The sequence below is a fragment of the Monodelphis domestica genome, chromosome 7 (assembly GCF_027887165.1).
Source record: "Monodelphis domestica isolate mMonDom1 chromosome 7, mMonDom1.pri, whole genome shotgun sequence".
Taxonomy (NCBI): domain Eukaryota; kingdom Metazoa; phylum Chordata; class Mammalia; order Didelphimorphia; family Didelphidae; genus Monodelphis; species Monodelphis domestica.
This window is the reverse complement of record NC_077233.1, coordinates 258338168-258361750: the sequence shown is the minus strand read 5'-3', so window position 1 is coordinate 258361750 and position 23583 is coordinate 258338168. Positions and strand designations below refer to the sequence as shown.

The 23583-nt window shown below is 35.5% G+C and overlaps 1 protein-coding gene across 3 annotated transcripts in view; it reads right to left on the bottom strand.

Annotated features, from left to right (window-relative positions):
- Window positions 1-23583, bottom strand: part of PTPN3 (protein tyrosine phosphatase non-receptor type 3) — a 300638-nt gene that overhangs the window by 187489 nt on the left and 89566 nt on the right. For all 3 annotated transcript variants that reach the window (XM_007498053.3, XM_007498054.3, XM_007498052.3), the window contains exon 2: window positions 10057-10211. In XM_007498053.3, coding sequence (XP_007498115.1) covers window positions 10057-10211 — 155 coding nt within the window. The remainder of the gene's footprint in view (window positions 1-10056; window positions 10212-23583) is intronic.

The window sequence follows — 23583 nt, the reverse complement described above, 5'->3', positions numbered from 1 at the left end:
GGAAATAACAAACCACTCCAATATCTTTGCCAAGAAGCTGCCATATTACATACCCTACTTGTGGGTGCACCCCAAGACTCTGTCCTAGATCCTTTTCCTTCTCCACACTCTCACTGGGTAGTCTCATTAAGCTACCATGAGTTTAATTATTTTATTTACATCGATTTTACTTTATTTACATTTATACACAACATATCTAGCCCTTATCTTCCTCCTGTGTCCCACTGCCAACTGACTATTGGGAATTTCCAACTAGATATCTCACAGACATCTGAAACGCAACACATTTAAAACAGAAGTCATTATTTTTTTCTCTAATCTACGCCTCTTCCAAATTTCCCTCTTTTTGTCAAAAACATCACCATGCTTTTAGGTACGCAGCTTCACAAGTTTAATGTCATCCCTGGTACCTCACACATCCAATCAGCGGCCAAACGTTGTCACTTCAACATCTCAACATGTCTAAGGAACGCTTTCACATACTTCCCCTTCTCTCATCTCAGGTAGCCACCATCCGAGCTCAAGCTCTCATCACTTCTGGACCACTATGACAGCCTCCTAAAGGGTTTCTCTGCCTCGATTCTCTCCCCTCTTTTAGTCCTTCCTACACCCTGCTTCCAAAGGACCTGATGATGCCACTCCTTTTCACAATAAACTCTGTGCTTCCTCATTACATCAAGGATTAAATACAAACATGTCTTTTTTGGCATTTGAAAGTCTTCAGACTGTGGTCCAAACATACCTCCTCATTACAGGATAATTCCTTTCACATAGTCTGGGGTCCATATATACTTGTTTTCTTACTGTTTCTAGACATGACATTCCATCTCTGTAAATGGAGACTGGCTCCTGCAAAAGATGCTGATTCAGCCTAGCCATGAAAAGGAAACGAGCACATGCAAAGGAAGAAGTATGGGGTTGGGACCGCATATATGACTGTACTGAGCCTGAAGGAAAAGGTACTGAAACCTAGCAAGGATCAACCTTTTTCCTATGAATACACAGCAGGGTCTCAGTTAAAAGAACCCTGTATCTCCCAATAAAGAAAAAGACTGCGTTAGTCTTGCAGCCTCACCTTGGGGGAGAAATCAGCAACAGAGTGAAAACAGAAACTGACAGACACTTCCCAGCTGTGTGACTCTGGGCAAGTCACTTAAGCCCCATTGACTAGCCCTTACCACTCTTCTGCCTTGGAACCAATACACAATATTGATTCTAAGATGAAAGGTATGGGTTAAAAAAAAAACTGAGTGAGAAGAGAATGCAAAAAAGAAAGCCCTTTAATAAAAGTCAGAACATAATCAAATAAAGCAAACAAAGGATACTAAACATCGGAAGGAAAGAAGAATTATCAAAGAAAATTTTATTACAATGACAATAGAAAATGTTTCATGAAATATAAAACTCTGTGGCTTCCCAAAACAGTATAGTACATAACAACAAGAAGACACTATGGAATGGCACAGAAGAGAAATGATATCAACAAAAGAAGAAATAAGGAATGAATGCAGGTTAGAACTCAGAGCTTTCAATTCAGATGTTTAAAATTCAGTAAGCTGGCAAGAAAAAAATTGAATCCACAATAGAAAGTTTCTCTAGAGAAATAAAAGACAGAATGGCAGATTTTGCTAAAAAATGTTGAAGTAGAGAAAAATCTTATAGAAGAGAAATAAAAGGCAACAATGTAATAAGAAGCCATCGGTTCTACAATATAGAAGTAATTTACCTTTAAGAGCAAGTTTTACAGGAGTAACATAAGGAAGAACATGACGTTTTTAAAATTGTGAATTCAGGAAATAATATTTTTAAAACTACTCAGAATTTGTGAATATAATAGAAACTAGGCATCACTTGAGAGAATCCAGATTGCCTTCATAAAGAAAAATTCTGCATTTCAAATTTGAAGACATAGGGTAAAATTTAACTATTTCAATGACAAATTTTGCAAATGATCTATGGGAAGACTTTCTTTTAAATGTAAGAAACTTGAAAAAACACAAGATTCTTTGGTACCAATGAGAAATCATGGAAGAGAAGGAAATAGCATATTCTAAAAAGCAAAAGAGCTCAAAATGCATCCCCAAATGACAACTCTACAAACCAGAGCCTAATCATGATTAACAAAAAGGGGGGAAAAAAAGGGTCATTCAACAAAAGAGAAGCATTTGACATATTCCTTTTTTTTTAAAGGGAAAATAATTAAACATATTACAATATGTTTAGAAGTTATATTAAAGGGAAGAGAAGCTATGGATAGACTGACCAGTTGCATAGAAAAGAACAAAGAAGAATCATGAGGAGTGAAAAAAGCAAGTAGGTAAATATATAAATAGAACTTAAAGAAAAAGGAGAAGTGAAGTTGGAAAAAACACAATGAAAACACCAGAATTTAAATTTTATAATTCCTACACAAATAAATATAATAAATAAATAAATAAAATGTATTTGCAAGATAAAATAACAGAGTGAAAAGGATGCATAAATTGAGAGGAAAGATCAACATTACCGAATCTGTAGGTAAACAAAGAAAGGGATGGTGATTCCTACAGTAGCTCATCTAAAAGGGGAGCTTATAGGAGAAGAGGAAAATTGACAGAAGGGGCCAAATCTGAAAAAAGTGAGTCTAATGCCAGTAGTGGAAGGGGGCACATCTCACTGAATACTCCCATGAAAGAAGCAGTATGTACCTGTGATGAGATATGAGGACATCATAATGGATTTAATCTTGGTAAAATTCATGTATCAAACATTAGCCTTTTCTGAAGATATTTTTGTGGTTCTGTGGATAGCATCCTAGTCTAGAAAGAGCATCAGCTGACACCAAAGGAATGGAGGAGAGATAATGGGGAGCATAAGGAGTAGAACTGTTGAGGACAGAGAGCAATTTCTACCAGGTGGCACTGCTTCTGTCCAAAACTATTTCTCTCACAAACTAATAATACTCCTAATAGTGAGTCTGTAGAAAAAAGAGATGATGGAGCACTATTTATAATGTTTAGTACTTTAGAAGATTTAATCTCATAAAGAACACAGAGAGATAAAGGAGGATGTATGAGAATACAGTCTAGAAAATAAAATTTCAGCACAAAGTAGAAGATAGTCATTTTAGAGAAAAAGCAAGAAAAAACTACTCAGAAAAATAAGTAAAATGAGAATAACAGGATAGATTTTATTAAAAGTCAAAGCCTACCCCTCACTCACCAAAGACCAAAAAAGGAAGATAAATTAAGAGGTAAACAAAGAAATCATATTACATTTTAAAGGACCGTAGACAATGACCTAATATCAATAATACCAATAATAAATGTGCATGCAACAAATGGCATGGTACCTAAATTTATAAAGGAAAAAGTTAACTGGACTGCAAAGAAAATATAGAGTAACAAAGTTAGAGTAAGTGAATTTTATGCTCCTTTTTCAGAGCAACTCAAACCTAATTAGCCAATAAACAAAAGAGAAAATACAGAAATTTTTCTAATGTTTTAATACTTAGACCTAAAAACGCATGGTATCTTCTTAATGAAAACATTAAAGATTTCTAAGCACAATATGGCACCTTCACCCAAATAAACCATGGACTAAGATACAAAGAAATATATAAGTAAATGTTAAAAAGTATACATATTAACTACATCCCTTACAGACCAAACCACAATAAAAATTATAATCAATACAGGAACAAAAGCAAAAGACACAGACCGAGGGGGCAGCTGGGTAGCTCAGTGGATTGAAAGACAGGCCTAGAGACGGGAGGTCCTAGGTTCAAATCTGGCCTCAGACACTTCCCAGATATGTGACCCTGGGCAAGTCACTTGACCCCCACTAACTAATTCCCTACCATTCTTCTGCCTTGGAACCAATACACAGTATTGACTCCAAGACAAAAGGTAAGGATTTAAAAAAAAAAAAGACAGACCTAAATAGATACCTGATAATGATACCCTAAATAATGATTAGGTAAAGAACAAAAAAAAGAAATATTAATAACTCCATATAATAATAAAACAATAATAATGAGAAAACATAGTAAAATTTCTGGGATATAAGTAAAGCAGGCCTCAGAGGAAACTTTTAAAGTTAGAAAATCAGCCAATAAGCAAACTCCAAATATGCATAAAAGTGGAAATTCTGAAAATAAGAGAAGTATAAACTGGAAAACAGAATTACTAAAACTCATAAAACTAAGAGGTGGGCCTTTAAAAAAGACTAAGAAAATGGAAAAAGCTTTAGCTAACCTTTTTAAAAAGAGGAAAATCTAATAAACTAAGATGGTAAAACAATGAGAGAAGAAATACGAAGTGTTATTAGAACCTATATAGTTATATGCCAACAAAACTGAGAAATCAAAAGAAACAGAGGACTGACTAGTTCTTTAAGAAGCTGTTAGGTTGCACAATGGATAGAGTGTCAGGGCTAAAGTCGGGAAGACTCATCTTCCTGAGTTCAAATCTGGCCTAAGAAACTAAACCTTAGGAGAGGCTAACTGACCTGCCCAAGGACAGAAGCTAGTAAATATCTAAGGTAGGATTTGAAAATTAGGTCTTCCTGACTCCAAGACCAATGTTCTTTCCACTAAGCCAGCTAAAGGCATAGAAGGATTCCTTTTTTAACCTTTAAAAAGTATCTATCTAAAACTGAAAGTCAGTAACATGAACAATGGAGAAACAAAAATAGAAGCAGAATAAGGATATCTCAGTTCCCCCCTGCTTTTTGACATAGATTCTCAAAATGATAGGAATAATTTGCTCTCAAAAGAAAATACAGGAAGAGAAAAATTAAAAGAATAAAGACAGGCGAGGAGGAGAAAACTTTATTTTCTGATGAAAGGATGAACTACTTAGAATATCCTAGAAATCATAGCTTCAGTAAAGTTTTTGGCTACAAAATAAGCCTATAAAAATCAACAGCATTTCTATATAGCAACAACAAAATCCAAAAGGGAATAATCAAAATGGAAGTGCTATTTAAAGTGACTACAAAATGCATAAAATACCTGGGAGTCAACCTGCCAAAGATCATTCAATTGTTGTATAGATCCAATTACAAAATAATAAACTTAAATGACTGAAGAGATAGATATTCAGCACTATTAGTTGGACCATGCCAATACAAAAATGACAACATAGAATTCATTCATTCATTCATTCATTCATTCATCTATTTGTTACCCAGTTATTTAGAAGATCCTTTACAGAGCTAGACCAAATATTAACAAAATTTATTTGGAGAACAAAAAAATAATCTAGAAAATTAAAGGAAACAAAAATGAAAAGGGGGGAGGCTTCTAAGCATAAAATTATATTATAAAGCAATCATCATCAAAACTTTTGATACTGTTAACAAAGAAAAATAGATCAATGGAATAGAAATTGAAGAATCTGAGTTTAATAATCCCTCAAATACAAATTACCTAGGAAAGCAGGAATTGGACAAGAATTGCTCAGAAAAATGGAAAACAGCCTAGAAGAAATTAAGACCAAAATCTTATATCATGAACCACAATAAACTAATAAGCAATATGCAACCTGAATATTACAGGAGATATAATAAATTTAGAAGAATACCAGATCAGGTACATTTCATAACTATGGGTAGGTGGTAAAAAAAAAATTTTTTTTAACGCATCTTCTGTCTTAGTAAAAATACGAAGACAGAAGAGTGGCAAGGGCTAGGCAATGGGGGGTTAAGTGACTTGCCCAGCTAGAAAGTGTCTGAGACCTGATTTGAACCCAGGTCCTTCCTACTCTTGGGCTGGTGTGCTACCTGGCTGTAACAGTAGGTGATGAATTCTTGATCAAAAAAAAATAGAAGCAATTACAAAAGATATCATGAATAATTTCATTTTCTCAAAAAAGAAAATCTTTTCCAGAGGAAAAGAATGAACACAATTCGGAAAGAGAAGTGGTCAACAAAAAAAATTCTTTGTTTAAAATCTCTGATACTGGTTCTATATCCAAGACATGAAGGTAACTAATAAAAATATATAAAACCAAAAGTTATTCCCCAATAGATAAATGGCTAAAGGGAATGTGTAAATGGTTTTCAAAGGAAGAATTACAAAAAGTATTAATTATATGAAAGAATGCTCCAACCCATAATTAAGAAGAAACACAAAACAACAACTGAAACTTCATACCCAGCAAAAGAACAAAAGATGAGAAACGTCAATATTGGAGTTGTTGTGGGAAGATGGGCACTGTAATACATAGCCAGTAGAACTATGAATTGATTCAAACACCCCAGAAAGCAATCTGGGATAATGCAAAGACCGTGTCTCAAATGTCCATTCCTTTTTGACCCAGAGTTTCCACTGCTGAGCATTTACCTATAGAGGTCAATACCAGTCAGAAAGGCTCCATAAACACTAAAGTATTTATAGTTGCACTTTTTGGAGTCCCAAAGAACTACAAATAAAGTGAAGTCCATTAATTAGAGAATGGGAAACAATTTATGGTACGTGAATGTAATGGAATTTTATTGCACTGTAAGAAAGAAAATGTACAAAGAAGGGAAGATATATGAATGTAAGCAAAATAAAATGAGGAGAATCAGGAAAATTTTATTTATATATATATAAAAATAAAATTTTCCTGATTTTATTTTATTTTATTATTATATATTATATATGTTATATATATAATATATATTATATTATATATATAAATTTTATTTATATATATATATAAATAAAATTTTCCTGATATATATATAATGATTATAATGATATATATGAAAATAACAAGAGAAAAGCTAAAATTGAATGCTGTGAAATTATGATGATCAAGATTGATCCAAAACAAGTGATCTGATAATATACTTTGCTCCCTTCTTTTTAGAAATAGGGTATTATGGGTATAGAACACTATAAACTGTTTTGTGTTTTACTTATTTTTGTTCCATCTTATTTTTTTTAACACATTTTAATTCTTTGTCTTAAAGGATGACCATCTAGGGTGGGATTTACATTGGAAAATATAAGTGACAGAAAAATAAAAGATAACAAAAGTTTATCTTGAATTATTTTTTAAAGGGTTCTCAGAAGGGGGCAACTAGGTGGCTCAGTGGATTGAGAGTCAGGTTTAGAGAAGGGAAGTTCTGGGTTCGTATCTGGTCTCAAATATTTCCTAGTTGTGTGACCCTGGGCAACTGCCACTGCCAAGCCCTTACTTCTTTTCCATCTTGGAACTAATACTCAATATTGATTCTAAGATAGTAGGTAAGGTTTTTTTTTAATTAATTTAATTTTTCTTCATTTTAATAACAAATTTCCACGTAAGTTTTCCAAAGTTATATGATCCAAACTGTCTCCCTCCTTTCTTCTTCCCTCCTCCCTTCTGGAGCTGGCAAGCAATCCAATCTGGGTTATACATGTATTATCACGCAAAATATATTTCTATAAGAAGGTACGGGTTTAAAAAAAAAAAGGCACTCAGAACACTGAAGAGTTACTGCAGAGGGAGCACCAGGGAGTCTGTGAAGAGGCCATCCAGCAGCCATTAATACTGAAATACTGAAAATGACTCAGGATACATGGAGTTCACATCCCTCAGTCTGACTAACAGTCACCATCCAGAGTAATGAATGGCGGAAGATGCCTGGAGTAGCCCCAAAAAAGGTGTTGGGCTAGGAAAAGCCAAGCATCCTTAATGCCAATAGCATTCATCATTCTAAAATGAGGATTAGCTCTTGATTAAGTATATCCACATTAAGGGGAGTGGTATGTGATAATTCCACAAGAGAACAATCATCACCTACCACCTGGGGCCGTGTCTCCAGGAATTTCGAACAGGCTTTTGAGCCAAAGGGATAAAGAATCAAAATTGTGACATGGTCCTCAGATTTCTGAGGTCGGGGTGTGTGTCCTAAGAAGGAGAGCCGTAACAGTCAAAAAATGAGAGAGTTAAGATTTCAACTAAACCTGTGGAAAGCTACGAAGAAAACGAAAAATATAAAGGAGAAAAGATTGGCAGGACTGACTCATGGCTCAAGTGTAGTACGCCTTCAGCAAGACTGGCAACTTGATGGAAAAGAACACCATAAATCTCATTCCACATATTCATTTTTCCAAGAGATTATTTTTTTGGTAAAGATATTTTATTTTACCAATTACATGTAATGGCAATTTTCCATATACATTTTCTGAAACTATAGGATCAAAATTGTCTCCCTCTCTTTCTTTCCTCCTCTTTCCCAGAGATGGTAAGCAATTTGATCTGGGTAATACATATGTTATTATCATGCAAAACTCTCCATATTTCCATGTTCATTTCTGTAAGAGAATATAGGAAACTAAAAATAAATTAAATTAAATTAAATTAATTAAAAAATAAAATAAAATAAATTATTTAAAATTCAAATAAATTTAAATTTTATTTTTATATTTATATTTAATATGTATTATTATTTATTTTTATTATAATATATTTATATGTATCTAAATATAATAATTTATTATTATATTAAATATAAAAATAAATATTTAAATTTAAATTAAAAAATTTAAATAAAACAAAATTAAATTTAATTAAATTTAAAAAATAAACTAAAGTAAAGAATTGTATGCTTTCTTCTGCATTCTGACTCCAACAGTTCTTTCTCTGGAGGTGGATTATATTCTTTAGGTCCCTTGGAATTGTCCTGGATCTTTGTATGGCTGAGAGAAGCTAAGTCTTTCACAGTTGATCAGTACACATACTTATTTTTATGCCCCTCCCCCCGCAATTCTGGTCTCTCCTCTTCCTTTCCCCCCATTAATTACTGTCGACTTGCCTATTTTGGCTAAAGCAAAAGATGGCATCCTCCCAGGGACCCAAGCAGGACCAGGTGTGGCAAGCACAGTCCTTGTTAAATGCGCTGGAGGGGGTGCGGCAAGTGTCACCGGCTTAGATGGCATGAGCTGGGTTTATGGCTAAAGAATGAATAGTGCTGCCTTGCCATTATTAATGAATAAGAATGCTATCTTCCATGTGTAATAATGGCACTAATGACCCATCATCAGCATGCTGAGTTGTTCTCCCAGAAACAGGAATAAGTGGCACTGAGTCAACCACATTCTTCTATCTAAAAGGCTTTGTGACTAACAGCATATATTTGTGAGAAAGCTAAATTAAGTTTATAGTCTGTGTGAAACTGAAGTGAAATTAATGGGCCTCTAAGAGAGTTCAATTTGATCTCATCAGGTCAGTGCTTCAGGGATTTGGAGTCACAAAAACTTGAGTTGCAATCACACCTTAGACACTGATGAGGTGACCCCTGGACAAGATACATCAGCTCTTTCAACCTCAGTTTCCTCATCTGTAAAATGGGGAAATTTTATGTAAAATGGGGAAGCAGATAGGTAAAATAGTGGCTAAAATGCCAAGTTTGGAGTTGGGATGATCTGACTTCAAATCTGGTCTTGGACACTCCCTAACTGTGTGACCCTGGGCAATTCACTTACCCCCACTGCCTAATCCTTGATGCTCTTCTGTCTTAGAAGTGATACTAAAACAGAAGGTAAGAGTTTTCATTTTTTTTAATAGGGAAATAACACAAACTCACAGGGTTGTTGTGAGAGTTAAAAAAGATGCTGTATATTTATTTATTTATATGTACTATATACATAATAATATATATATACATATACATATATGTATTTAAACCTTAAAGCACTATACAAATACTAGCTACTTGGTATTATTATTATTATTATTATTATTATTATTATTATTATTATTATTATTATTATTATTATTATTATTATTATTATTTGCTCTTGCTCTAACCCATTTTCTTCAATGCCAACCAGGCAACCTTCTGATTACTAAGATCTTGCTCCATGGTGATCAAACTTAAAAAGGGCATTTAGCATGTAACAAAATTTTTGTTTTACTGGAAGGATATCATTAGGGCCACTCATGAAAAAAAGAGTTAATTTCACGGGTGAAAAATTGAAATCATTCTTTTTCTTTTTAAAGTTTTTAGACTAACATAAACTGTATGCTAGCCAAGCACATTATTCTTTAAATGATGCATTTGAGGAGTAGGAACAATAATAAACATATCTTTAGAACTTACATTAACTTTGAATGTCTGTACCAAGCCATCTAAGAAGTGGAGATTACAGACGATTTCTGATCGTGTCTTCTCTTTTGGCAGTTCTGAGACTCGTATATTATTTATTCTCCCACCCAAAGCACGTAGCCGGGAGTTCATAACTATTGTTGAATAGCCTAAAACACAAGAAACATCTGTTAAATGTTTGTTAGCACAGTACAAATCTATCACCTATATTTCATGTGAATAAGAATTTTTTCAATCGAGAAAAGGATAACTGAATTTAACCTTAATTTTCAACTTTCCTAAGATTTTTTATTTTATTACACTGTGATTTTTTTTTAAAAAATTAGTATTAAAGGAACGGAAGGGGATGGAGGAAAAGTTTCATTCCTATAGAGTTAGTAGAGAATAAAACTGAAATGAAAGTCTAATATGTCATTTAGGAGTGGTGATGAAACAGGTGCCTGCCCCAGGGCAGCTCTTGAAAAGAAGGCTCTACTATCCACATGCCAGCCAATTCTGTTGGGTAATTTTCCAATGCAACCACCCAGGATAGATTAATAAGGGGGTGAGTTCTCCTCCAAAGACCTTGCCCCTGAATTCCCTCTTCTCGCTTCTAGAGCGGTGCCCCACCCCGAGCAGTATACACTGCAGTACAACACAAGCCTATTAATTCAAGTGTAAAAACTATTTTTGTTACAGAACACATGGGAATCTTGGGGTACAGCCTACATGCAGATTAACAAAGTTACAGGCACATAATCTCCTTCTAGTCAATCAGTTTCACACAGGATTAAAGCCTTAATCCATCTCTTGAAGGCTTTCCATAGTTTGTTCCCTTTCTGGTCAGCGGATCCCTTCTAGCTTTTCCCCTCAGAGTGGCCGCCCTGCTTACTAGTTCCTCCTACCTCCAATCCCAGACTCAAGTTACAACCACTCACAACAGATACGAAGGTCCTGGAAGAAGCAGGGTCTGTTTCTGTCTACTTACAGGCAGGCAGGGGTGAAATAGGGAACTGTAGGAAAGCACAAAAGGTCGAGGAAAAAAGTTTGGGGTCAAATACTCTTAATTCCATTAGCAAATACAGGAAACAGAAAAAACAGTCAGTGATAGAAAAACAAGTTAGTAGAGTGTTTCAGGTGTTAAGGGAAGAGTTTGAAGAAGAGGGGTGATCACCAGTGTCACGCTACCGAGAAATCAAGGAAAATGAGAAATGAGGGGGGAAGTTTCTGGAATTAATGATCTGGAGAATCTCTGCTCATCCTTCAAGGTCTGACTTAAAAATGGACAGAAATGTCATGAAGCTCATCCTGATCCCCAGAACGGGATGGGCTGTCTCCAGTCTGAATTCCTCCCCAAATAGTTCTTGGTAGGTCTGCCATGAAACACCAAATTCTAACTTGCACCAGTTAACTGTGGACCTTTTCCCTACCAAATTTAAAACTCATAAAACAGAAATATCTCTAAGTCATCTATGGCCAAAGTAAGGCTATTCATCCTCTTCCTTCATTCCACACAGAGTAGGTTCCAGATCATTGCTTGCTGGATTGAATTCATGAACAAAGTTTTCAGAAGAGCAGATAAATGGGCAGATGGTGGTGAGGAAATAAAGGCAGAGAGCACAGACCCTTCTTTTGATAGATGTTACAAAGGAAAGAAAGAAATGGACCAGTGGCTAAACAGCTGAATCAAGAAATATGGGCATCCTTGCCTCCATACTTCTCTCATTTATATGTGTAACTGAATTTTGTAATTATTTGACAAAATAATGTTGATTTTATTTCTTTATCAGCATAAAGAATGGCAAAGGATGAAGAGAATTCTCAACAAAGGTGCAGTTTAAACATATGTTCAAAACATTCTGTTCTGCGTAAGAGATACTTCTTTTAATTGGAACAGAATGTAATTCAAGCCTTTATCTCAAGTCACCACAAAGAAGGAAATTGGTGAAGAGGATCAGCTACCCAGAGACAAATGCATAACTTTATCATTGTATTTTGGCAAGAATACATTCAAGCATCAGATATAGAAGTTGAAGAGTACAAGAAAAGGTCAAGGAACTCTCAAAATAATGTGGATATGCATGAGGATGATAAAGCAGGACAAAATCCTGTGTGGAGGCTTTTTCACAAGTGAAAAGGTTACTCTTCTGGGGAAAAGCTTCTCCTGCTGCAAAAGTTCTTTGTGTTAGAAATGCAAACTAAAGTCTTCCTTTTGGACAGCTAGAAGAGCAAGGAACTTAGGAGGCAGATAGATTTGAGTTTGAATCCTGCCTCAGGCACTTCTTAGCTATGTGACTCTGGGCAAATCATTTAATTGGATCTGTGCTTGTTTCCTCATCTGTAAAATGGGGATGGAGATAGACTTGATGACTTCTAATGAACTAAAAGGACCAAAGCAAGGCAAAAATACATTGGCAGAAACCAGTTGATAGTGTACTGGGTACTTTATTTTCCCAATAATATGAGAGAGGGAGAGAGAGGGAGGGAGAGAGAGGGAGGAAGAGAGAGGGAGGGAGGGAGGGAGAGAGAGAGAGAGAGAGAGAGAGAGAGAGAGAGAGAGAGACAGAGAGACAGAGAGACAGAGAGAGAGAGAGAGAGAGAGAGAGAGAGAGAGAGAGAGAGAGAGAGAGAGAGAGAGAATGAGAGAGAGAGAGAGAGAGAGAAGGAAGAAAAGGCAGGCTTATATAATAGGAAGCCCTTGCCTAAGGTAATATCAACTATAGTAATTAGGGCAAGGCAAAACAGAAGATATACATTCTAGAAACCTCATTATATATAATGGGTTTGCCATCACGTCAACAATTATGACTTATGATTCTTATAATGTATTAGGTAGCAAGATAAATTTACATTTTTATGTATTCTCAGGCCCTGGGGAAGGCATAATATGCCCTATCACAGAAAAGATCAGAAACACAAGAAATATGGAGATGCACAATGAAAATGTCCAATCCTTTACTTTTACCCTCCAAAAAGTGTTTTTGTTCTTTCAGTCTATGCAATCCATAAAAACCATCTTCTTCACAGATGAACATAATAATGGAAAGAAGACTGAATTTGGGGTCCAAGACCATGTCTTTAAGTTCCAGTTTTGCTATCTTGGAAAAAGTCATTCAACTGGGCCTCCGTTTTCTAACCCCAAAAATGAAGTGGTTGGACTTGATTTAGATGGTTTCTTACAGCTTCAAACCTAGTATGTCTGATGTGGCACTAACTTATCTTCAGGGAGTTCTCCCAATCTTCTCAATGACTTTAGCACCTTGATCCCCCATCCCCATTCTTTTTCTCTACCTAATCTCCTGCTCTCCTCATTAGAAATTATACTATTTAAGAAATAAAAAAACCTCTACCTTCTGCCTCTTGCCTCCCTCTTCTGCTCTCACCTAAAGGAAACCAGCTTTTCATCCCTTTAAACTCTTAGCAACTCTCTAAGTCGACAAGTGGCAGCATCCTTCCCTCCCCCTCCCCTAAGCCTTTCATTTGGGGGGATTCCCCTTCACTGGGCATCCCCCATCCTCAACCCAATTTCCCTGCTCTTATTCCTAGCCTGCTAAATCACATTAAGAAAAGGCCATGACACTGAGCTGATGTCACCCATTAAAAATGTGTTACAAAACAGCTGGGCTCTCATTATTGCTCAACAATTTACTCTACTTTTGACTCCCTATCTCTTTTTTAAACCTTTTCCTCATTCCTCCAATCCAACCCCACCCGTACTTCCTATACTCTAAGCAGATGACAGCCTTCTACATAGTTTACTAAAAAAGACTTAAGGATAGCGATCGTGGGCACCCCAGCTTTCCTCTTCTTCTGGTCATTATAAAACTATTCAGTCTTATCAACATGCTCCCCTCTGAGGATGGATGTACCAACACCCTTGTTCAAGGATGATCCCTCTAGCTCTACCTCCTCCCACATGATCAAGGACCTTGCTCCAAGACTCACCCCCACATGCCCTTCCTTCTTTCCCATATATCTTTTTTTTTCCTTTTTAAACCCTTTACCTTCCATCCTGGAATCAATACTGGTTCCAAGGCAGAAGAGCAGGAAGGGCTAGGCAATGGGGAAGAAGTGGCTTAATTTCATTTGATAGATGAGAAAACTGAGGCAAATAGGGTTTAAATGACTTGCCCCTGAGTAACACAGCTAGGAAGTGTCTAAGGCCATATCTGAGCCCCGGACTCCTGTCTCCAGCCCTGATTCTCTATCCACTGAACCCACCTAGCTGTCTTATCTATTGGTTCCTTCCCAATCTGCCTACAAAAATTATCCAAATTATCCAATCTCCTGAACCCCCAAAAAGCCTTCCCCTTAACTCTTCTCTTCCAACAATATACTGTTTCATCTTGCTTCCCTTGTACTGCCAAATAGAGGGGGGAAAGGGATCTAAAATTGTCTCGACTTCCTCAGTTTCTTAAAATCTACTTTCTACATTCATTACTCTAATGAAACTCCTCTTAAAGGGAGCTAGTAACCTCCCACTGGCCAAATTAAATAATATCAACCCATAGCATTTCCTCACTTGTCTATAGCATATGACACTGTTAACAACCCTGTGCCTGAGTTTTCTCTTTAAGCATGAGCTGGAGAAGGAAATGGCAAATCATTCATCCCTTTGCCAAGAAAATCCCAAATGGAGTCATAAAGAGTTGGACACAACTGCAATGACTGAACAACAATTATATGCATTATAAAATGCATATGCATATATATATATATAATGCAAAAAAATGGAAATAAAAAGGATGAGATAAAGATGAAATGGTTGTAAAGGCAATCCTAGAGTCAACAAGAGCCTGGAGTTTATTGAGAAGGAGAGTGATAGGATCAGATCTTCAATTTAGGGAAATCATTTTGACAACTAGGAAGGGAGCAAACCATCCTAATGGGCCAGGGTAAAGTGAAGGGGCCAGAACTAGGCTGTGTGGATAGAGGGAGGAATCAGATGAGGTAAGTGGTGGTGACAGGACCAACAAGATATGACACCTGACAGTATACGTGAGGTGAAGAAACATGATGAACAAAAAGATGGCACTGAGGTTGTCCACTTGGACAGCTGGAAACATGGTGGAGCTCCAAAAACAATAATTGACATTGACCAATATGACAGTAAAAGAAATTAATTGATATGGGGGGGGGGTCAAAATTGGGACACACTAATGCATCATCAGTGATGTTATCATGAAGAGATCTAACCATTTTGGAGGGCAATTTGGAATGATGCCCAAAGGGCTATAAACTGTGCATGCTCTTTGATCCTGTAATACCACTACTGAGTCTGTATCCCAAAGAGATTTTTTTAAAAAGGGAAAAGGACCTACTTTTTGTACAAAATTGTACAAAAATATTTATAGTAGCTCTTTTTATAGTGGCAAAGAATTGGAAATTGAGGGGATGTCCATCAATTGGAGCATGGCTGAACAATTGTCATATATATTGATGATGGAATACTATTGTGCTATAAGAAATGATGGAACAGCACGATTTCAGAAAAAGATGGAAAAACCTACATGAATGAAATAAGCAGAATTGGGAGAACATTGTACAAAGTAACAGCAAAACTGTGGGATGATCAACTGTGTGAATCTCTCAGCAATATAATAATCTGGGACAATTCTGAAGGCCTTATGTTGTTCAAAGAATGCTATCCACCTCCAGAGAAAGAACTGTTGGGAATCAGAATGCAGAATCAAAGCATTCGGTCTTTCACATTAGTTTATTTATGTTTTAATTTAGGGGTTTGGTTTTATATGCATATTCTCTTACAATAATGACCAATATGGAAGTATGTTTTGCATGATAATACATATATAATCCAAATCAAATTGCTTACCATCTCTGAGAGGGGGAAAGGAAGAGAGAGAAACAATTTGGATAATTTCAGGAAACATGTTGAAAAATGTTATTACATGTAATTGGGAAAAGAAAATCTTTGAATTAAAAAAAGAAAAAGAAAATGATAATTTACAAAATGGAGGAGTTTCAGCTGGAGGGAAGAAGATAATGTAATGAGATCCATGCTGAAGACCACAACCCACCACCACCTACCCATCCTATGCAAAAGTCTCAAAATGCAAAGGAGAAAGGATAGCATCTCATCCTTCAATGGGATTTTCACACATCCCTTGAGATCAAGCCATGGCCTCCTTGGTTCATTCTGGAGAGTGTCCATTTTGAACAGATGACTCTCCAATCTGACCTATCTTCCCTCTTCTGATCTCTGATCTATATTCCCAATTGCCCACAGGACATCTCCTCAATAGGGCAGTAGCCTTTTCAAATCAATGTGTCTATATCCAAATTTAAATTTCTCACGAAATCCACTTTTCCATCTGACTTCATCATTTCCATCTACAGCATTAACATTTACTTGGTCTCCTGGAACTTTTTAAATTGAATTAGTTACCAAATCCTGTTACTTATTCCTCAGTAACTTCCTCAGATCTTCCTTCTCCTCCCTGTTTCAACTCCCACAACCCTAATACAGACTCCCAACAAGAACAATTGCAATAATATCCTACTATGAATTATTTTCTCCATTCTCTTCCCCATTTAATCTATATTACATAATCAAATAAAACATTCACATATTCATATTTAATTTGTTATTGTTATATATAATTATTTTATTAGTATATTGTATACTGCTGCCCAATTAGTCATCTTTTTACTTAATTCTAATCATGTTACTCCTCAGAATCTTCAATAGCTCCCTACTGCCTACCAAGTAAAGTTCAGACCCCCTAAACTGGTCATCAGGCCCCTCTACAATCTGGAATCCCCTATTTTTCCAACCTTAACTCATAATACTCCTCTCCAAATGCCCTATGTAGAATTCTCTGATGCTCTCAACATAGTGGACTTTCCCTTTTGCTATACCAAAAACAAACAACCCTTTCAATGTCATTATTCATCCTTTGAAGCCCAACTAAAATGCCACTACCTCCATGAAGGCAGGTCTAATCTTCCCCATTCTTTTTCCCCTTCAATTTTTTTCAACTCTTTACGAGACTTTTAAGTACTACCTTCCATAAAATAATAGCTATGTACGTACTAGATTCTACTACTGGACTGCACACAATAGGCATTTCATATTTGCTAAACTAAAAACTAAATGCAGATTGGTAAACGGCAAATAATAATGTCAAAAATTAATGACTGGGATTAAGTCAAAATAACGTGTTAAATGGAAAAGATTGCTACATGGGGGGGGGGGGTCTGTTTCAAAGAAATACTCTGTAACTCAATTCAGTTAAATATTTATTGAGTGAATGTGATCTTAGCTTTGTGGCAATGTTCTGAGGCCACAAAATAAGTATACAGCATAGTTTCTACCCTAAAAGAACTCATCTCTAAGGAAAACAAAATTAAAAGATGTGGAAGAGGCATGCAATCAAGGATTTGATTTAAGTTATCATCTGGTAGGATGGTAGTTATCATCTGGTAGGACAGGGAGACTATTGTAGATGAGAAGATGGAAGAAGGAATGATGGAGATGCATGAATTCATCCACGCAACAACAGCACCCTCCTGCTTTTTTTTTTTCCTATGAAATCTATGATTTTAGGGAACTCCTTCCTTACCAATGCAAATGGATCTCTACTCTATACCTTGCAATCGTAAGTCTTAGAAATAGACCTGGAGTCAGACACGGGTCAAATCCTTCTTCTACTCTTTATTACCTGTATAACCTTGGATAAACCCACTTCATGTCCTGGACATGAACTTCCTCATCTACAAAAGGAGAGAGTTGGAGCAACAGGATTGCTAAAGAGCCTTCCCTTATTTAAAGTCTATGATCCAGGGCAATTCTGAGGGACTTAGGGGAAAGAACACTATTCACATTCAGAGGAAGAACTATGGGAATAGAAACACAGAAGAAAAACAAATGCTCAATCGCATGGATTGATGAGGATATGACTGGGAATGTAGATTCTAAATGATCACCCTCATGTAATGATCAATAATAGGAAAAGAGGTCTTGATCAATGACACAAGTAAAACCCAGTGGAATTGCGGGTCAGCTATAGGAGGGGGATGGGAGGAGAGAAGGGAAGAACATGAATCATATAACCATGAAAAAATATTCTAAATTAATTAATTCAATAAAAAATTTCAATAAAAAAGCACATTTTACAAAATGTAAAAAATAAAATGAAGTCTATGATCCTATACAAGGATTTTTTAGAAATCATATTTATTTTTCTCCAACAAAACAAACCAATACAACAAGTATGTCTCGTAGTGAATACACAACCACAGTCCCCCAGGTCTGAGAGGGAGGCAAAGGAGAATATTCAAAGTTATTTAGTCTCTTTCCTCATAGTCCTTACAATCTAGTATTGGGAATCTGTTGTTCAGTTGTTTCAGTCATGTCCAACTTTTCATAAACCCATTTGGGGTTTTCCTGGCAAAGAAACTAGAATGGTCTGCCACTTCCTTCTCTAGCTCACTTTAACAAATAAGGAAACTAAGGCAAACAGGGTTATATGACTTCCCCTGGGTCATACAGTTAGGACATATCTGAGGCAGAATTTTTAAAAGTACCTACTTCTTAAGGTTATTATGAGGACAAAATGAGATAATATTTGTAAAGTGCCTGTCACACAGCACTATACAAATGTTAGTTATTTTTCTTGTTATTATTAATTATTGTATTAAATCAAAATCCTACAATTTCTATCAACCTAGTGCTTGCCTCTAGAATGACACCTGTTTAATCCCTTTTCAGCTTGGCAAAAATTCGCAGGAAATTAATTATAAAGATTTAACAATAAAAACTAAAACATCAAGTGATTTTAAATAAAAGTACAAAGTAATTATGGGTGGCAATAGGGGTAATGAGAAATACTGATGCAAAGAATCACTGAGATTTAGGGGGTCAAGTTCACAACTGAGTTATGGTTATGGGAGAGTATACTTTATGCAAAAGAAACAAGATAAGGAAAAGTGAGGGGAAAAGGGGAAAAAAAGAGAATGAATACCAACTCTTTAGTTTTAATAATTTATGACTACACTAAGACTTTTGCAATTCTCTGTATGTTAAAAAGACATAATCATGTGAAGAAATTAAGGGACAGGAAACATGATGGATTTTGGTGAAGATTTAACATGGGCAAAATCAGTGATATGGTTATCAGGATAAAACTACTTACCATTGACAAAAAGAAGAGATGGAAAAATTTGAGAATCAGATTATAGAGTAATAGATTTAGAATCTAATCTAAAGGAATCTTACAAATTTTCTAGTCTAAGCCCTCATTTTATTTTTTTTAAGTTCTTCATTTTAGCACAAGGAAATTGAAATCTAGAAAGGTTCCATTACTTGCTCCAATTGAAACTGAGGCCCCCAATTCCAATATCAGAGCTATTTCTATGGTACCATGATGCTTCTGTCCAGCTCAGCAGCAGTGACACACTGATTCCAGTATCCTTTCTGGAATTTTTTCTGCCAGAGTGGAGTCATTAATAGCTTTATGAGTAACTTTAATGAAAATTTCCATTTTTCAGAGATGAAAGAAGCAACAAGGGGAGTCGACATTATGAATTTGATTCTCATTGGCTAAAAGCAACTGGTTTCAGAGCTGGAAATAATGAGAAAATTGACAAAGAATGACAATTTCATTTTATAATCTGTGACAAAGAAGAGCGCTGGGTCATACCTCAATTTAGGAAGAATACATTTCAATGGGCTCAGGAAAAGGATATGTACAATCCCCTAAACTAAAATTAATGCAGAAGGGTGGGAAGTACTCATAAGTGAAATCTTGAAGACATGAAGAAAAATAACTGATAAGCAAGAAAAGTAGTTAGTTGTGTACTGGGGAGCATTTTCAATCTATTACAATTTTAAGTCATACACAGAAATGGAAACAAGAAAGCCAAGAGGAAATAAATACAAAAGTATGCCATAGCCCTCTAAGAAAAATAACACTGAGTGTTAATGATTAGAATAACCTGAGGCTAGGATATGTGGAAAGCTAAAGACAACAAAAATGTTGGGACTTTTTTTCCCTTTCAAGTTGCATTAAGGGAAAGAGAGGGATCAAAGGAAATATAAGACATTTGGCTAGGGTGGAAAGCCTCAATGATAATGGATGAGGGAGAGAAGGCTGAGTTGCTCAACTTTTATAGTCTGTTTTCCTCATCTAGAAGAATAGTTGAACTGAAAAAAAATTTTTTTAATGGTTAAAAGGGAGTAAGTTCAGTAGGAAACAATTAAGATAGCATCTTGTGGTCCTTTATGAAGTGAAGTCACCAGGCTGTGATCCCTGTAGCTCTCATACTGAAAGAAAGCAAATTCAAGGGCTGATTCACTAGTCAATGATATTTCAAAAATTATCTCGGAGACAGAACTTCCTTATAATGGTTAGTGAGAGGTCAAATCTAAGATTGGCTTCCCTTCATCATCTTAAAACAAATGGCACCAATGGCACCAAATAACAACAAAAGAACAACAAAAACAGACAAAAGAAACAAATCATAAGTAAATCCTTGCTAAAAACGCAGCAAAGACCAAAGAATTTTGCAAAGAAAAAAAAATTTCTAACAGTAAAGAAATACTCTAAGGTAAAAAGTCAGACAAGACTGAATGAAAAGAAAAAAAAAAGATGCATGAGAATAGTAATCTTAAAAGTGATTTTTAAAAATCACATGACAATAATAAATGCAGAAAATCTTACTATGATTAAAAGCATTTAAAACAAAAAATTAGCATAATTTATAACAAATACATAGAGAAAGCTTTCTCAATCAGAGCAGGAGTAAAACAACAGTGTCTACTTCTACACTAATATTTGAAATGGAGTTTAAAATAGTGGCTATAGAAACAAGACATTAAAAAATTAAAGGAGATTATTTAGGTCAAAAGACCTATAAATACAACAGACTAGATACTTTCCCCAGACTCCTCTAAAAAAAAAAATTATATGTCTATATACAATTACAATTACACAGGTACATCTGAGACCCTGAGACAGAAAAGGAACCCTAATAGGGAGGGAAGAGGCAACTCAACCAATGATCATAGGTCTCCTAGAACATAATAAGAAAACCCACCAACCATAATACAGGAAATTCATTTATTCATTCATTCAAGTAACATTTACCTGGCTAAGCACTGGGGATATACAAAGAAGGAAAAGACAGTCCCTGCCCTGAAGAAGCTTACAATTTAATGGGAGAGACAATATGCAAACAAATATATACAAAACAAGCTACATATGGGATAAATAGGAAATAATTAAAAGAGTGAAAGCACTGTAATCAAGAGGGTGTAAAGAAGACTTCCTTTAGAAGGTGGGACTTAAAGAAAGTCAGAGAGGTCAGTAAGTAGTCAGAGCATAGTAGGGAGAGCATTCCAGGCATGGGGCTGGGACCAGAGAACAAAGTTCTAACTAAAAAACATCCACAGAACACCTCCAGAAGGGGAAAAAAAAAAACAGCTTCTATACTTCAAAATTCAAGACACCTAGTGTTTAAATTAAAGAATCCCAATGGCAAACAACAAATTCTACAGGTGGACAGGAAGAAAACGCTCAAATAAAAAGGAAAAGAAATTTGAATGACATAAGTTTCTTCTATACCTACCAGAAATCATAGAAGGGAAGAAAAGAGTATATTCCAAAACCTAAAGTTGTTCAAGATTCAATGCAAAATGGCATCCTCTAGAAACTTGAGCCTAATTAAAGGGAAAAGATGGATGATCAACAAAAGAGAAGAATTGAAGGCATTACTGCAAATAAATAAATAAAAGAATTTTTTAAAAAGCTTTTGAATACCTGAGAACAATGAAAGCAATCTCTATTTAAGAGATTAAAAGATTAAAAACATACACGGCTAAATATCTGAGTAGAATTTATAGAAATAGGAGAAATGTAGGTTGGAAAAGCAGAACTGAGATACAATGGATTAAACCCCATAGGGAAATCTGTAGATGTGTGGAACAAAACTACAGCCAGGGAGGGTACTAAATGGAAATAAGGAAGGTAGAATATGGAAGGGAATAAATAGTTCAAATCTTCTTATCAGGGAGAGGAATAACAATAACTCCTATAGTGTTGCAAGAAAAAGAATGAAGGAGAAAGGGAGTTGTGGCATAAGGAAGCGTGCAAATGAAAATCCCAGTTACAAGAGATGCAGGTATGCTTGTGATGAGAATAAGAACCTTGTGAGGGGCTTAATCAGGGGGAAGTTAATACACTTGGGGGAAATGTACCTAACTGCTACAAAAGAAGCCAATGGAATCTGCTTAGCCATGGATGACTTTTTCTCAACTATTTATTTCAGTCCAATCTTGAAAAACTCAGGAAACAATTATTTTTTAAACTTGGGGATTAGATGGAACAGGAAAAATGACAACTTTGTACAGGTGACAACTCAAGAAGTTATTACCACTATTCCCATCTTTGGTTTTCACGTTTCAATCGTAACATAAAAAAAAAAAACTTAAACTTCAAGTTTGCAAAACAATTCTGAGATACCACCTCACACCTACCAGATTGGCTAACACGACCAAAAAAGGAAAATGATAAGCGTTGAAGGAGATATGGGGAAACACTGCTGATAAAATTATGAACAGATATAACCATTCTGGAAAGCAATATGGAATGAGGCTCAAAGAGTCACAAAACTCTGCACTTTGACTCAGCAATATCACTACTAGGGCTGTACCTCAAAGAGATCATAGATAAGGGAAGTACAAAAATATTTTAGCAGTTCTTTTTGTAGCGGCAAAGAATTGGAAATGGTGGGGGTGTCCATCATTTGGGGAATGGAGGAACAAGTTGGGGTATACAGTTGTAATAAAATACTATTGTGCCATAAGAAATGAGAAATAGGATGAACAGAGAAAAACCTGGAAAGACTTATATGAACTGATACGAAGGGAAACAAAGTATATAGTAACAGAAGTATTACACAATGATCAACTATGAAGGACTAATCCATTATCAGCAAAGCAAGTCTCTAAGATAACCACAAGGGACTCATGGTGAAAAAGTCATCCATCCACAGCCGAAGAAGGCGCTATTGGAATCTTAAGTGCAGATCAAAGAATGTCTATTTCTTTCAAGAGATTTCTATCATGATATAAGCAATATGGAAATATGTATTACATGAAAGAACAGATAAATAACCTATATCAGAGTATTCATCACATTGGTGAGGGGGGGGGGGTAGGGGAGAAAGGCAGAAAACTTGGATTCTAAAAAGCCAAAAAACAATGATCAAAAATTGTTTCTATATGTAACTGAAAAAATAAAATGTTTTAAATGTTTGAGTTTTCAATCAAGGAAGACAGGAAAGTATACTAATATCAAAAAAATGCAAAAATTTATGTAGCAGGTGTGATTGAATAAGAAAGAATAAGTAATCAAATATATAAATCAAATGAGTAATTAAATTTAAATATTTAGAATTAAAAGAATGAGAACTCTTCGAGATTTTTAAAAACACCCACACACTACTTGAATTTATAAGCATAGGAGAAAATAAAGTTTCCAATTCAAAATGAGTTGGCCCTGATGGAGGAAAAAGAACTGA